The sequence below is a fragment of the Delphinapterus leucas genome, chromosome 11 (assembly GCF_059928025.1).
Source record: "Delphinapterus leucas isolate spDelLeu-1000000601 "Yukka" chromosome 11, BTC_Dleu_Yukka2, whole genome shotgun sequence".
NCBI classification, from domain to species: Eukaryota; Metazoa; Chordata; class Mammalia; order Artiodactyla; family Monodontidae; genus Delphinapterus; species Delphinapterus leucas.
In genome coordinates, this window is record NC_143139.1 from 2,248,720 (window position 1) to 2,265,454 (window position 16,735).

Below are 16,735 nucleotides of genomic sequence, written 5' to 3' on the forward strand. Positions count from 1 at the left end.
GTCTGGTTCAGTAACACGTGCAGCCAACCCTGACCACTGCTCACGTGGCTCAAAGAAATCCTCAAAAGGGAAGAGGACAGAGTTACAACAGTGCTCATTAACACGAAGCTAATTCTAACTTCTAACCTTCTAGGCGACTGCAGATAAACTGTGGCTTAGACTTTGATACAAAATGGTTTAAAACAAAAAGGTTGAAAGGAAAAGTATTCCTTCTAATACTTCCTGTTCATTCTCAGGAGGTACTGGGTTTGACACTGGGTGGGTAGAAAATTGAAGACACAGCCCTGGCTCCGAGGGGTCAGTCACCAGTCTAGGCCCTCACACAGGAAGTACTCACACAGGAAGGGGCTTTTGGCTTTCCACTGATCTCCAACTAAACAGGCATTATCCTAAATACAAAAAGCCTCTTTATCTCTACATCAGAAAAGATGTGTGGTTTAGAACACAATCAGTTGGGAGTGAAGACTTTTTTTTTTACACATTTTAAAATGAAAATACATAGGAAAAAAATTTTTTTTAATAAAATGAAAATACATAACAAAACAAAAAATGACAACAAAAAAAAGAACTAATCACTATAAAAAGTGCACCTTGAGCTGAGAAAGAGGAATCATTATTTTACAAAGGTTACGGAGCCACAGCCATAAGGACAGCGTATGGGCCTAAACTCATGTACACTGCATTGCCCCAAATACGTCAATAGCTCAGCACCCCCTCCACTCTGACACCCCTACTACATTACGAGGCCCTCGAGAACAGGAACTGTGATTTCTCCATCTTTGCACCACAAGTACCTCACGTAACGTTTGGGCAACGGTGACCCTTTAACGAAGCCTGGCAAATAGATGCGGGTCCAGCGTGGGCCCTCGGCGAGCTCTTACCTGCTCTCACCCCCCGGTACTGCGGGGTAGCGAACATGTCCCACTGGGAGACGATGATGGCTGCGATGCCCAGCACACAGATGACAATCAAGTAGATGAAGCACGGTTGTGGGTTACAGTAGAAAGAATAATAAAGCCAAGGGACAAAGCTTCCCATAATCAGAAGAGCAATACCAGAGTAATCCAGTCTAGGACAGAAAAAAAAAAAAAATCCATTTAATGTTAAAAATTACTGCCTGCTACAGTTTCCAATCAAAGTTCCCAGCGGATGGTATCAAGCGTTCTGCCACCTCTGCTGGAAGTTCTCCCCTAGCCCATGGACTCTACATCACTGATCAAATATGGACTTTGGAGATACTTACTTAGAGAAGACACGGGAGACCCCTTCTGAGTGGCAGTAGACTGTATGGAAGAGCCACGAAAAAGAAAGGCAGAGAATGGCCCCCAAGAAGAATAATCCAAAGACCACCTTCTCTTGCACGGGGGCCACAAAGGAGATGTTTGGACGAAACATATAAAAGATCCCCAGGCACAGGAAGAATACACAACCTAGGAAAGAGTACGGGAAGAGAGAAAGGATTATCCTTTTGAAGATACACTGAAGTGCTATATACTGATTATGTTTTCAATCCTGACATCCAAATCGAAAGTTCCATGAGAACATTCCAAATTTTTCCAAATAACTGAACCTTATCCAAAATGTTGGTCTACTCCAAATACTGTTGGTATCATATGCTCCTCAGTTTCACAAACTCAGTATACAGAATAACTTACTACTAATCCAAAAAAGAAAATAGACAATGCCTGCTACTTCTCAAAAAACTAGAAGAGAGTGGCATGGACTTATACTACCAAGTGTAAAATAGATAGCTAGTGGGAAGCAGCCACATAGCACAGGGAGATCAGCTCGGTGCTTTGTGACCACCTACAGGGGTGGGATAGGGAGGGTGGGACGCAGATGCAAGAGGGAAGAGATATGGGGATATTATGTATACGTATAGCTGATTCACTGTTATAAAGCAGAAACTAACACACCATTGTAAAGCAATTATACACCAATAAAGATGTTTTAAAAAAAAAAGATTAAACTAAAAAAGTAGAAAAACCCACTTCTACCTCTAGATCCCATGTGAAATTTCATTTATAAAGTTTTTGGCATTTATGTTGTAGCCCAGGTTTCAAAGGCCCATTCTGCATTTTCCTTTGCAGTGAATGCTGATACCTCCAAACTCTGCTAGGAAATACAGCTTTTCTCCACCAATAGCTGTCAAGGAACCTTATGCTTCTCTGGTCCTCACCCGTTGGCCCAACAGATTGGGGAGTTAAGGACAGTGAAATGCCCATTTGGGCCATTTCATAAGCAGTTTTTAAACTGTTCTTCACAGTGAGATACCATGTTCTTATTGCCTAGGGAAAGGCCACTTAACACAAGACTGGCACAGAAATTAACAAGTTAAACATTTACTAAGTGATTCTGTTTGATCCATTTAATAAAGCATTTACCCTCGAGTAGAAGTCAGCAACAAACTTGACTGTCTATTCTGCTCTCACTGCACTAGCAGTCTGGAACTTGCAGTCACAGTGGAAATCAAATGTGGGGTAAGAAATGCACATCAAATCGGGTCAGGCCAGACTATTCAGTATATTCACAAGGTTGTGTGATCATCACCACCATTTAATTCTAGAACATTTTCATTACCCCAAAAAGAAGTCCTATACCTGGCCTGTTCAGCCATCTCCCATTCCCCACTAGACAACCCTAGGCAACCACTAACTTACTTTCTGTCTCTATGGATTTCCCCATTCTGGGTATTTCATGTATATGGATCATACCATACTTGGCCTTTGTGTCCGGCTCCTTCCACTTCGCATGCTTTCAAGGCCCACCCGTGCTGTAGTACGTTACCAGCAGTCCACCCCTTCTATGGCCATTATGTGGATTATACCGCATTTTATTCACCCGTCAGCTGATACATGGGCTGTTTCCACTTTCAGCGTTATTATGAATAATGCTAAGAACACTCATGTACACATTTGTGTGTGAACATGTTTTCAATTCTCTTGGATATATACCTAGAATTAAAATTGCCAGTAACTCTGTTTAACTTTCTGAGGAACTGCCAAAGTATTTTCTGTGGGCTGCACCATTTTACCTTCCACCAGCAATGCACGTGAGTTCTAGCCTTTCCACATCCTGGCAAGGACTTGTTATTTTCCATTTTCGTGACAGCAGCCATTCTAGTGATTGTGAGGTGGTAGCTCACTGCGCCTCCCTCAAACGACTCAGGATGCTGAGCACCTTTTCGTGTGTTCACTGGCCACTTGTATGTCTATTCCGATGCTTTCCCCATTTTAAAAACTGAGTTGTCTTTTTATTGTTTAGTTGTAAGAATTCTTCACTAGACCCTTACCAGATATATGATTTGCAAATATTCTCCCCCATTCTGTGGGTTACCTTTTTACTTTCTTGATAATGTCCTTTGACATACAGAAGTTTTTATTTTTTTAATTTTCTGGTCACACTGCACAGCATGTGGGATCTTAGTTCCCCAACCAGGGATCGAACCCATGGCCCCTGCATTGGAACTGTGGAGTCTTAACCACTGTACCGCCAGGGAAGTCCCAGAAGTTTAAAAATTTTTTTTAATATTTTATTTATTTGGCTGCATCAGGTCTTAGTTACAGCATGCGGGCTTCCCTCTAGTTGTGGCGTGTGGGCTCAGTAGTTGCAGCATGCAGGCTTAGTTGCCCCACAGCATGTGGGATTTTAGTTCCCCGATCAGGGATTGAACCTGTGTCCCCTGCATTGGAAGGCGGATTCTTAACCACTGGACCACCAGCGAAGTCCCAAGTTTTTAATTTCGATCAAGTCCAATTTATTTTTTCTTTGGTTGCTTATGCTTTAGGTGTCAATTCTAAGAAACTGTCACTTAATCCAAGGTCATAAATATTTACATCTATGTTCTCTCCTAATGGGTTCATAGTTTTAGCTCTTATGTTTAGGTCTTTGATCCATCTTAATTTTTCTATATGGTGTGAATTAGGAGTCCAACTTCATTCTTTTGCATAATAGTTACTCAGTTTTTCCCAACATCATTTGTTGAAAAGACTGTTCTCTCCTCCACTGCATTCTTTCTTTAATGTGCAATCATGATGGAAAGAAATATCATAGATCACATTCTGCTTCAAGACAAACTGAAACTGAATTGTGAATATTCTAAGTAATGACTTTCAAAAATCAGCTTATTTCTATTAAATAACTACCTTCCTCTCCATGCTCATTAAAACATTATAACCCATTCTGTACAGTGCCTTTTCCTTTGCCTGGTTTAAGGACATGTCTGAAAATCTAGTAGAGAGAAATACAACCTAGCTATAATAAAACCATCGTGTCAACGAGGACTACCACAGAGACAACCACTGAGAAACTTCATCATTAGAAATCCAGAAAACAAAAACGGCAAATCCAAAATACATTTTTTAAGTTCCGTCCTTACCCTCAATTACACTGGTGGGGGGAGAAACAGAATGATCACATTGTATCACTGCTGTTACACACCTAAGAGATGTGTCCAGATGTTGCCTGTCTCAGTGTGTATTCTGAAAATGCTCTTAAAACAGGCCCGGAAAGAAGGCATCGGGGGCCGGTGTCCATGCAAGAGGAAGTCGTTATCCTTGAGCCAGTCGGGTAGCACATCATGAGGGATCACTCGCCACCGACCTTCCCAGACCTGGAAGAACATTAGCAAATACGTCGGAGTTTAATGTCTACTGAGCAATACTGACAGCTATCTCTTACCACACTGGCTGATAATGAGAAAAAATACCTTATCTTTAGAAAGACAAATAACATTCAAAGGTATAATGTCCTATATTCTGAGGTTTTAAAAACTTGACTGAGGAAAAACATTTTTTAAAGGCAGGGGATGGGGGGGCGGGGACAGGACTTTTCTTAGGAAAAGGGAAGAGCAAATGAAATGAAGTTATAGAAAATACCCAAAAAGAGTGCTTTCAAGCTCTGTTTCAATCTGACTAAAGGTAGAGTGAGGGGGCTGAAGTTCCAGCCATACAGATACCCCCACCCCTCCTTCATCCTCCACCACAGACTTTACCTCTGAAAAATCCCTGTCGTGTTAAATAAGACCATTTTTATACTTAATATCCCTGTTGGTGAAAGAAGAACCTAGAATCACACTTATGTACCTTCTGCTAAAGTCTCTCCCTCTCCCTTACTCTTTCTCTTCCCATCACAGCAAATACGGCAAGTGGAGAAGAGCACAGGAGTCAGAAAACCTTGGATCTCTGCCATTAACCAGTTGAATGAGCTTTAATTAATGACAAAATCCTCAAGCCTCAGTGTCTGCATTTATAAAACAAGGACACGAGTGCTTCGATCACTTGGTGAGGAAGCTGTGAGGATCACAGGAAATGACCCAAAGCACTTCATAAATGAGGCGGCAAACCCCAGCATCCCCGCCAAAGGTGATGCGCAGTCCTGCCTGTCCCCGCAGGCTGCCACCTGAGAGCTGATGACCAACGCTGCGGAGCCGGCAAAGGGGCTCAGCCCTCCTGCCCTCCAGGTCCCCCCTTTCCTCGCCGTCAGGCCCCCATCAGACTCTAAAGGAAAGGGATCAGGAGTGTGGAAGCCCCTCCGAAAAAGTGTGTGTCTTCACTCTGCTCCTAATCACGTCTCTCAGCCCAGTGAGCTCACACCACAAAATCACTTAAGCCTAAAGTCTAACCTGCTTCTGCTGAGCCAAAAAGATGCAAGGAAGGATGCAGTAGCATGCCTACCTGTGGCTTCCACTCTGACATCGACGCCCCTGTGGCCAGCAGCACGGCTGAACCCCACACCTGCCAGCCACCATGCTCACCCTTTCCCTCCACAAGAGTCTGCTGTCCTCTGCTCCCCCTAATCCTTCCTTAGGGGCGTTTTCAGAGAACTGATCCTCTGTGGAACTCCAAAGGGAGTGGGCACAAACAACTGAAGAATAGCAGTGACACTCTTCACTCTCAAACTTACTCTCCCTTCTGTCCCTACCCTCCCCACTGGCCCTTTCACCTTCCAGCTCAAAACCTGAGGCCTGGGCTACTCTGGCCATTCCCTGCTTGCTCCTAACATACAACAAAATAAAGTAATTTGTTACAAGATGCTGCTACTCTGTTTTATTTTGGGAGAATTTTATTTTCTAAGATAGAAATCAATCCTCACCTCCCTCAAGGCAGTTCACAACATGGAAACAGCTCTGCTGTGATCATATGAAAAGTGCTACTGTGTCATCCACCACACAGCCAAAATAGTCCAAAAGAATGCCGAGTTTCTTACATGCTACACTGTCAGTGCGACTTTCCCCATTGTTTCTAAACAAACATTCTGGTGTCTGAAGACTGGACCAAGGAGCTGTGCTTTCATAATTATACTGTATTAGTGTCATTTTCCGACACTGCACCCACATGGCTCAACTTGCAGTGTAGCCAAACGCCAACCCAAACAGGTATTCTCTTTCCCCTCCTGGGGAAGAATAAGGTCACAGCTTAGTCAAAGACACATCTACTTATAAGCTTGACAAGGACAATGCCTAAATCAAACATCTTAGCAATGGTCCACTAGGTTTGTATTAGACCATATAATGCACAAAACTTAATTTACAGAAGTGACCCACAGAACACCTCCTATCCCACATGGGCCTGACGATGCTCGTAAACAGCAACTACTGAAGGCTGGGAAAGAGACACCAAGATCAAACGTGGATGCTCTGTAAGCCTAAATGGTTTTGTTCCCTATCCCTACAAGAAAAGCTTTCCCAAAAGGGAAAGTACCTGGACCAGCAAGGTGACAGGACACTTCATTTTAAACTGTCTACTTGCTTCCAATCCAAGAAAGAACCCTGTGTCATTAGGTTTATCAAGGACGGCCTGGTGCTGGGCCACAGTGTGTGGTGTGGGGCGACCCAGGAAGCCTCTCCCTCTGGTCACAGACACACTGCTAGCGGGTGATAAGGGGCTGGTAATAATCACTACTTTTCCTTCAGTAAATTATAGTCTGTAGCAAAAAAGTGCCCATTTATTCACCCATCAGCTCTTAAACTGGAAAGTTTTATCTGCTTTATTCTCTACTCTTGGTTCAGAAGGGAGAACAAAAAGACAGTCAAGTTAGCTACAGGACCCCACGGATCAATTAATATAAAAGTCCCTAATGGCCGGACACTGAATACTGAACTTTGAGATTTAACACCAAACTTGCTTTTTGAAAAACAAAATATATCTTTTGTATCCTTTTGTGCCAATTCTCCAGAGACACTGATTACTAGAATGGGTCTATTGTTTTGCTTGGCTTTTTCTTCACCAGTTTTCAAACAATGATTCAAATTTCCGAGGCTCTAAAAGTAGATCCATAAATGTTTAGACACTCCTCCCACTCCTCCCCCCCCTCCTCCCCCCACTCCCCAATCCCTCTGTCTTGGAAGAGATGTCTATATCCAGATTATAACATTCTCTTCTCAGCTCTGGTCCAAAGTATAGGACTCTAAGTCAACTGGCCCCAATTATTTCTAGAATCATTGTGAATGTAGGAAAACCTAAATTTAGTTTTCAGGATCTACGACTACACGCATAAAAAGTCTTGGTTTCATAAAACTCATGAAAAAGCTAAGTGTCAGAAAAATTTTTCTCTAAATGATCAAGAGTCCTTCAAAAATGTTTAATAAATGAATTCACACACACACACACACACACACACACACACACACACACACACACTGAATTGTGTTGACCTCAGGTCATACCTGCCAGGGCTCCTACGGAATGGACCGAGCGGCTATACCCGTACCAGGGTCCCTGACCATTTTCTCTAAACAAGCAACCCCAATTCCAGTTACCATTTTAGGGGGGAAAAAATCCCCACATGGATCCTAATGAATCAGAAAACATACCAGCTACACTGAAGATACTAGACGTGTGTGGAAACTGGGCAATTCCTATCTGAAGAGGGGTCTGATTAGCCACACGATCCCTAAGAAGAGAAGCACATTTGCTATCACAGTAGAACAGATTCAAGGGACTTGGAGATGGCACTTCAGCATCTCCGGGCATCGAACCCCCCCAACTTTTCCATTCTGTCTTGTCTAAATGGTCAACAAGACATCTACTCTGTGAACCTATTTTCAGGAAAGCCTTGCTTCCCAGCTGGACAATGTAGTGCTATCAAACCTTTATCACGGCTGTGCAGGCAAACAGAACCTGTGCCTTGAACAGGGTTAAAGTCTTGACACTGCTTCTGCCCCCCACACCGCCACACGCCTCTCTCCTTAAAGCTTCCTGTTTGGGAAAGACTAAACATACAGCACGGAAACAACAAGAAAGGGCCACCTTACCTTGCACACAAACTCTTCCATTCTCTCCATGGCGTGGTGGGCTTGTAAGAGGGGGGACATGCCCATAAACCCCTCGTCCTCCTGAGACGCTCCATCATCGCACCGACGTTCCTCCAAGCTCTACAAGGCAATCACAGAAACAGTTAGGGACAGAGACCAGGAGCCAAAGGAACCAAACAATACCTTTTCCTTGAAGAATTACAATGAAATTCTCTTAAGGTCAAAACAAGGCTCAGACAAGTAACATATACAGGAAGCAAGGTCTGTTTATTATAGAGTTGTTATGAGTACTGAAAATGAACAAGAGGTGCCTGATTCTTCTCTGACAGACAACTGAACTATGGCAGCAGCACTCCTATTCAAGGAGTAGCCTTAAATGCTTTGTTTTTTATTTTAAGAATTATACCCATAGACCACATAATACTATTACACATATAAAGTTGAGAGATTATTGAGGGGAAATCTCCAAGAATCCCACCTGGCACGTGTAAAATAAATACAATGTGGGAAGTGCTCTAGGGGAAAAGAAAGAAAGGAGGAAAAAAACTACATTTACCAAATTCTTAAAATACACTGAGCACAAAGAAAAGGCCATCTAACTTAATCCTGACAACCACCTTACTAGAATAGTATTCTCATCAAAACATATAAAGAACATTAGGCAAAGAGGTTAAGTAAGTGGCCCAAGGTTAAAACTCACAAAGTGGAAGAGTAAAAAAGACGAAACCCATCGTCTTTCCACACAGGTGAGGAAATGATCACTGTGTCTGGGGAAATGCAGGAAGACGTGACAACCTGCAGTCTCCAGGTCAAGGTGCCTGCTGGTTTAGACAAAATGAAGTTGTAAGAAGGGCAATGGACTAGAACTCAGGAGATGCCAGGAGTAAGCCTGGTTTAACCGCTAACGTAGACAGGTCTCTCAACCTTTCTGAGCCTCAATTTTTCTCATTTCCATCTAAAAGGAGAAGTTTAAATCTCTCCAGTCTTCTCCATTCTCTAAAATTTGGTGGTTCTGTCACTCAGTGAATAATGACACCACAGGAAAGTACTTCCTAAGCTAAGTGTCTGCCAGGTGAACAGCACTGCCCCCATAACTGCATGAGGGGGAGAACTGCAATCAGAAAACTAACCGGGGACGCTGAGCACACGGAGGTCATCTACCACAAAACGTGAATTTGAACATGTTTCAAAAGAAATCCTAAGATTTTACTTTCTTCACTTTTCAAGATAACTAGAGGCTATTAGGCAGCATGTGAGACATGCTATGCACCCAATCTCAATTTTTTTTAAATTATGTTCTCCAAGAAAACCATCTTGAATCTGCTTCTCTAGTATTCTCACCAAGAAAACACCCTCCCCTTCTCTACTTACCTAAAACTTACCTTCCTGGCCCTCCATGCCAGCCCATCACCATCATGTTCCTGTTTAAACCTCTTAACTACTCTCGCATAGTGTTTCTCTACCTTTCCTTCAAGAAGGTTCCATGTTTCCCTCCCACACCCCTCCACAGCCCCTCTACCTTTCTAGGAACATTTTTTAGATTGCTTCCCCCAATCCTGTGAAATTTCAATAACACAGATATTAACACAGCCGTCTGGAGGGCTACAAACCACTGTAACATTTCAATGTGTTTCACTCCCTGCAAACAAGAAGCCATTTTCACCAGAAAATGTAGGCTCCACCTAACCCATAACATGCCTCCTCTTCTGAATTTCTTCAGCACTTCAAGTCCAGACTGCTCATTTGACAACTAATGTACAGCTCTTGTTCACTGACTTACACTGTTTTATTCCACATTTGACAGAATGTTACTTTTTCACGGTAACGCTTCCTAAACTAGATTTTAAGTGTATGTTTGTCTTCTTCCATTGCTCCCAGAATAGCTGTGCCAATATTTTATATACTTACCAAGTTGCTAGATTAATTAATGCTTTAAAAGATTTAAGGATTGTGCCTTATTAAACAAAATAAAGGTGATAAAATTCCATTAAATCATCAATTATATGAAAACTGAAAATAGACAACAGCTTGAAATGATTAGCAGACTGATTTTTTAAGTATAAAATGTAAATTTATATAAAACATAAAATAGGTCCAGTATTTATGCATGTTTAACATGCAGTTCATTCTTCACAAAGAGAAACAGAAACATGGATTCAATCTTGATTCTCAGACAAATAAATCATGCCAGCAGTTTCCAATAAAACTACAAATAAGCACACAGAACACAGTTAAATGTTTCCTGTACTATCAAAAGTAAAACCTGACTAAGTTGCAGACAGTCTGCAATACCAACGGGATCAAGTGCACTTGGATTCATGGAGGACCACTGACAGGGAAAGGCAAGGCAGCCTCACTGGCAGAAGCGAAGGCACTTCACATAGGTAACCTTTACTACAGACTGAGGAAAGGAAAATGAGGAGAGGGCACCTCTCTGGGTGGGCACCCACCACTGTCCATGTCTACAGGAAAGAGAGATGAACTCATCAACTTCCCATAGCAGGGAGGAGGAGAACAATGGCACTGCTATGGGGGAGGACAGCTTTGATTCTCAGCAGTGCTTAACACATGTTTATTACAAGAAAACAGAAAACATTGAGAATGCAAGATGTATGGTCTCGGTTGAACACCGAACAGAGGAAAAAACTATTTATTCACTTAAACAGTTTTTAGGAAAAGTTGGCTTGCCAATGGATAAAAGTGACTCTGAAGCCAGATAAACCTTGACTAATGATAAATTGTGTGATCTTTGACAAAATTCCATACAATCTCAGTAAGCAGCAGTTTCCTCACCTGCAAGATGATTTTCACAGCACTGCACTACACTGCACAGCTGTTTAAGGAACAACGATAATGAATAAAAGAAACTATCCCAGGGCCTAGGACTCCGGCCATAAATAAGTGATGGTCTTTCTCATGATGATGGGCTACGTACTGAGAACACTGAAGTAGGTGCCACAGCCTAGTGGGGAAGGCACCCCTGTAAGTAAAACAAACAAACAAACAAACAAAAAAACCCATAGCAATGAGCTAGTCTATAGTATGGACAAGGTCTGATGCAAACAGAAAAGAGAAAAGTTAACTCTGGCACTGCTAGAAAGTTTTCCAGAAAGGTAACATCTGAAGCAAGCCCTGGAAAATGCGTTAAGAGTTCACCAGTCAGACATGACAGGGAAAGGTAACAGCCCGAATCCAAAAACACAGAGGGAAGAAAAAGCTCCATACAAAGAGTACAGAGTTTAGCACAGCTGTGGCAACAAAGTAAATGTGATGCAAGGCCAAAGGAGGTGAGTAAGGAAACAATCCAAATGCCTGTGGATAAGGGAAGAGACCCAGCCTAGCTAACAACAGAATACTAGTCAGTCATAAAAAGGAATGAAGAGTGGATACAGAAGATGTGGTGCATATATACAATGGAATATTACTCAGCCATTAAAAAGAATGAAATAATGCCATCTGCAGCAACATGGATGGACCTCAAGATTGTCATACTGAGTGAAATAAGTCAGACAAAGAGAAATATCGTATGCTCACATGCAGAATCTAAAAAAAAAATGATACAAATGAACTTATTTACAAAACAGAAACAGACTCACAGACTTAGAGAACAAACTTATGCTTACAGTGGGGGGTGACAGTTAGGGAGTTTGGGATTGACATATACACACGGCTATATTTAAAATGGATAATCAACAGGGACCTACTGTACAGCACAGGGAACTCTGCTCAATATTCTGTAACAACCTAATGGGAAAAGAGTTTGAAAAAGAATAGATACATGTATATGTATAATTGAATCACTTCCTTGTACACCTGAAACTAACACATTGTTAATCAACGATACTCCAACATAAAATAAAAAGTTAACAACAAAAAAAAAGGAATGAAGTTCTGGCGCAGGCCACCACAGGGATAAACTTTGAGGACATCATGCTCAGTGAAATGCACCCCACACAACAATTGCACTTACATGAAATACCTAGAATAACCAAATTCACAGAGACAGAAAGTAAACTAGAGGTTCCCAAACACTGAGCTGGGGGGAGGAAGGCATGAAGAGTTGCTCCTTAAGTCTTTCTGGGGTGATGAAGAACTCTGGGAGTCACAGTAATGGTTGCACAACACTGTGAATACAATTAGTGTCACTGAACTGTATACTTTAAAGGGGTCAGAATGGCAAATTTTACATTATAAATTTTGCCACAATAAAAAATTTTTAAAGAAGGTAAAGACGTACAATGTAGCTTTATTCATAATAGTGAAAAACCAGAAATAACCCAATTGTCTAACAATAAGAAACTGGATAAACAGGTGTGATAGATTTATATAACAGAATACTCTTCTGTAATAAAGAACTGACACAAAACAATATGGGTGAGTAGCAGAAACATGCCAAGTGAAAGAAGCCATTATTAAGACAGTGTGTATCACAGGATTCCATTTGTATCAAGGTCAGCAACAAGCAAAACAAATCTACTGTGGTAGGAGTCACAATAATGGCGACCACTGGGAATGGGGGTGAGGGAGGGGTTACTGACTGGAAGGGCATAAAGGGAAGTTTCTGAATGATGGAAATAATCTGAATCTTGATCTGCGTGGTCGTCACACATATGTAGTGTCACTGTGCTATATATCTAAGATTTGGGTGTTTAAATTACCCCATAATACAATGTTTGTGTAAATCATACCTCAATGAAATGCTTAAAAATATAAAAAAAAATAAAAAAACGGAGGGAGAGGAATGGAGGTGGAGTTCGGTAGGAACCAGCTCCTTGAAAGCTTCTGATGCTCCTGGGCTTCAGGCTTTACCCTGCAGGCAGGACTGAGCATTTAATGGATATGAGAGCAGGGCAAGCTGAGCACTAGACTTGCATTTGGAAACTATCACTTTGGCAACAGAGAGAAGGTCTGGTTGAAGAAGGGAAACAGGAAAGGAGAGAAATAAATTAAGAAAATACTTTAAAAGTCTAAAGCAGGTTGATCTCAGCTAGGGGTAATTTTACCCCCACCCCCTCCCAGGGGACATCTGGCAATAACTGGATTCACTTTTACATGTCACAAGTGGTGGGAATGCTACTGGCATCCAGTAGGTAGGGGCCAGGATACTGTTAAACATCCTACAATGGCAAAATGTCACCAGGGAGTGAGAAACTCTGATCTAAAGAAATAATGAGAGGGTCTATACACCTCAAATTATGTTATGTCACAGTTCAATACTGTGTTCACATCAGAAAAAAAAAAAAACTTATCAGATCCTTCTCTGTGAAAGATGCTAATAAGTGAGCTACTTACTAATAAGTGGTTACTAGTGCCGGGGCTAAATGGTAAGCATTCATTCAAAACACTCAAGAAGTATTCACTGAGCGGCTACCACTTTAGAGATGAGAAACCTGAGGTTAAATGATGTGTTCAAGGTAACACACCTAGAGTCAGAAATTCAACTCAGGTCCACAGAGTTCCTGCTCTATTCATTCCCCTCACACAGTTTTCTAGTTATGAAACGGCCTGTTTCTGTGGGTAACAGACATTGGGCCAAAAGGCCACGACACATACAGACAGCCCTCGTTCCACATGGTAGCTCAGGATGTAAAAACTGTGCAAGCCAAAATCACGTTTGGCAATCTTAATGACCAGTGGGGACTATTGCATGACCTGAACAAAATGCTGTCAAAACATTAAAATCTCTGTCAGTTTTACATGTACAAAGAAACAGACTAGTGAAAACCAGTATTTATTTAGCCTGCTATATTTTAGAACAGAAACACTGAGAATTAACCGTTTATTGGTTAAAAAAACTTACCAAGAGCGATGTGAGCAGTATGTGCCTTCTTGTTGTTTAACTTATAACACACAGTGAGCATATTCTCTATGCCTTGGCAAACTGTCGTACTTTCTAAGTTTGGATCAGGGTTTCAACGTTTTATTCTTTGCACTTTCAAAGTCATGAACCATCCTTAGGCATTCCTTTCATCTGACCTTTCTGCCTGCCACTGGCCATCCACGTCCTCTGTCACACGATACTCCTTTATGGCGACAAGCCTGCCCTCACTAAGATCCTCTGGCTGCAGATCTAGAATCTCTTTAAGTGGCGGCAGGCAGTGCCAACATTCCCACAGTCAGCTATTCCTTCTCTAACTCCTATTTATGTTTGACTTGATTTTCACGTTCGCCATTATCACGTTCATTTCTTTGCTTCATTTTATCTTTGTCAGCCTATTCCCTCTTTTGATTATCCATTTTTATAAAGGGTCGCATGGGTTTATCACTGGGAAGCAACACACTTTGCTGTCTCATGGATTAAGTGAGTGACAGATGTACACTGACCAGTCACTGACAGACTTTCAAAGAAGTCATCAATACAATGAACATCTACTATTTGCACCATCAGCTGTGGACTGGAGAGACAGCAGAGAGCTGGTACTTTAAGAATTACTCACAGTAAATAAACCACAGTAACTAAAATCTGAACCATACTGTGGAGGGACTGATATTATTTAACGAACGCATGGTAGCTGAAACTCATGCATGCTGGAAACTCGCAGAGCATCAGGGCTGCCTGTATGCATTTCTCTTCTCATCTTTTACAACTGCCCTTCTATCTAAAATGGTGCTTCTAAAGAGCTAACCTCAATTCAAAGAACGCGATCCTATATGTAAGGCAAGAATTTCACTGTACATTACTAAGATATGTAGCTTTATTCAGGTGTTTTTTTTGGGGGGGGTGGGGATCAGTTTTTTTATTAATAAATACCACCAACGGTAATATTTCCACCTCCCATTGTCCAGTGTATGTGTTATGAAGCAGAATGTGGTCAGTGGTCAAATACACACCCCAGTAAAGATAAATACTTCCACCCGTCCCAACATGTCAGCAAGATTTCTGAATTTTTATAAAAGAACATTTCCTTCAGAAGAGCAAAGTATTAATAAGTCTGCTGATCTACCAAACATTATCCCCACTTCCCACCCTCCTATAACAGAATACTCACCAACATGTCTTCAAAAAACAAATGTCTAAAACACTAGACCATAAATAGTTATTTGTTGTGTTCAAGCATTGTGGAGTTGCTAATTAGGGATCTACACAGAGTGGGTGGTGGTAAATACAGTTCCCCTGGTTAAACAGAGGTTAACATGTAGGAGTTAAGTGGTAGAGTCAAGCAGTGGCTAGAACACAAGACAAAAATGTTTTCTCCGGGGCACACGGGCAAGTTTATAGCTCTGCCACATAATGACGGTTTGGAAAGTCTGTGCTGAGCACTGTATATATAAAAATATCTGTCTTCCAATATTAACTCTAAAGAACTACCTTGTCATGAGTGGAAATTACTTTTAATTTCCCTTCTAGTAGCCACTAAACCACAGCACCCAAAGATCTGTTTCAATACTAAACTGCATCTATACTAAGATGATCACATACAAGGGTTAAACATTTGCTCTGTTCTGCTCCTGTTGTCATATCTCTAACTGTTATCAAAATAAGTTTTGAAGAGAAACAGGACACTGTAAATGATAATTAAAACCAAAGCTGCCTAAAATAAAGGCATAAACCTTAATTCTCTAAGGCTTTCTATGAATAAATCACTATATTTAAACTTAAAGAGCGGTCAGTGCTCTGAAGTGAGTACAAAGACACTTTCAAATCTTTTCCTCCTCCTATCTTCAGTGAAGTCCATCTGTGAGAAGAGTTAAAGTGGGTTATATCTCAAAACACAACAATATCCAACTCTGATGATCCGTACAAACTGCAACCTAAAATGTTAATTCTCTGGAGTGTATTTTACCTTTGGAAAGGGAGAACCAGAGTGATAAAGATGAAAGTCCTATATGAAAATAATTCATCAGTCTATTGGGCGTTTATCTGCTTTAGCCCAACTCAGTTCAACAGAGTAATTCAATTTAATAAATATTAAGAGGATTTTTAAAAAGATGAGTAGGGCTTCCCTGGTGGTGCAGTGGTTGAGAGTCTGCCTGCCGAATCAGGGGACACGGGTTCGTGCCCCGGTCCGGAAGGATCCCACATGCCACGGAGTGGCTGGGCCCGTGAGCCACGGCCACTGAGCCTGCTCGTCCGGAGCCTGTGCTCCGCAACGGGAGAGGCCACGGCAGTGAGAGGCCCGCAAACCGCAAAAAAAAAAAAAAAAAAGAGTAAAATATAGTCTCTGTCTTCCACGGGCATACAATCTAATAAGGGGCTGAATTAGCTACATAAATGACTAAGAAATAAGGTACAGCCAGTTTAAAGACAGGGAGTGTGGAGCTCGGGAAAGGCTGCATGAGGAATAGAATTTTGGAAAGACGAAATAAAAGAACTGTCAAGAGGGAAAAGCAAAAGTACCATTTTGAAGAAAAGAGACTAGTTCAGTTCAGCTGAAACTTAGGGTGCATTTAGCGGAGTAGCAAGACATAAATTATATATTTAAATACTAGTTGAAGTCAGTAGACAAAGTGCCACAGAGATCTACGGTCATAACACCATCC

At 41.5% G+C, this 16,735-nt stretch overlaps 1 protein-coding gene across 11 annotated transcripts in view; it reads right to left on the reverse strand.

Annotated features, from left to right (window-relative positions):
- ADIPOR2 (adiponectin receptor 2) overlaps window positions 1-16,735 on the reverse strand; it is a 67,214-nt gene that overhangs the window by 21,593 nt on the left and 28,886 nt on the right. For all 11 annotated transcript variants that reach the window (XR_016394840.1, XR_016394838.1, XR_016394837.1 and 8 more), the window contains 4 exons: window positions 8,255-8,374; window positions 4,441-4,612; window positions 1,244-1,430; window positions 882-1,069 (listed from right to left, as the gene is read on the reverse strand). Coding sequence is in view for 5 of the 11 variants with exons in the window: in XM_022577171.3 (XP_022432879.1) it covers window positions 882-1,069; window positions 1,244-1,430; window positions 4,441-4,612; window positions 8,255-8,374 (667 nt within the window). In the remaining 6 variants the exon portion in view is untranslated. The remainder of the gene's footprint in view (window positions 1-881; window positions 1,070-1,243; window positions 1,431-4,440; window positions 4,613-8,254; window positions 8,375-16,735) is intronic.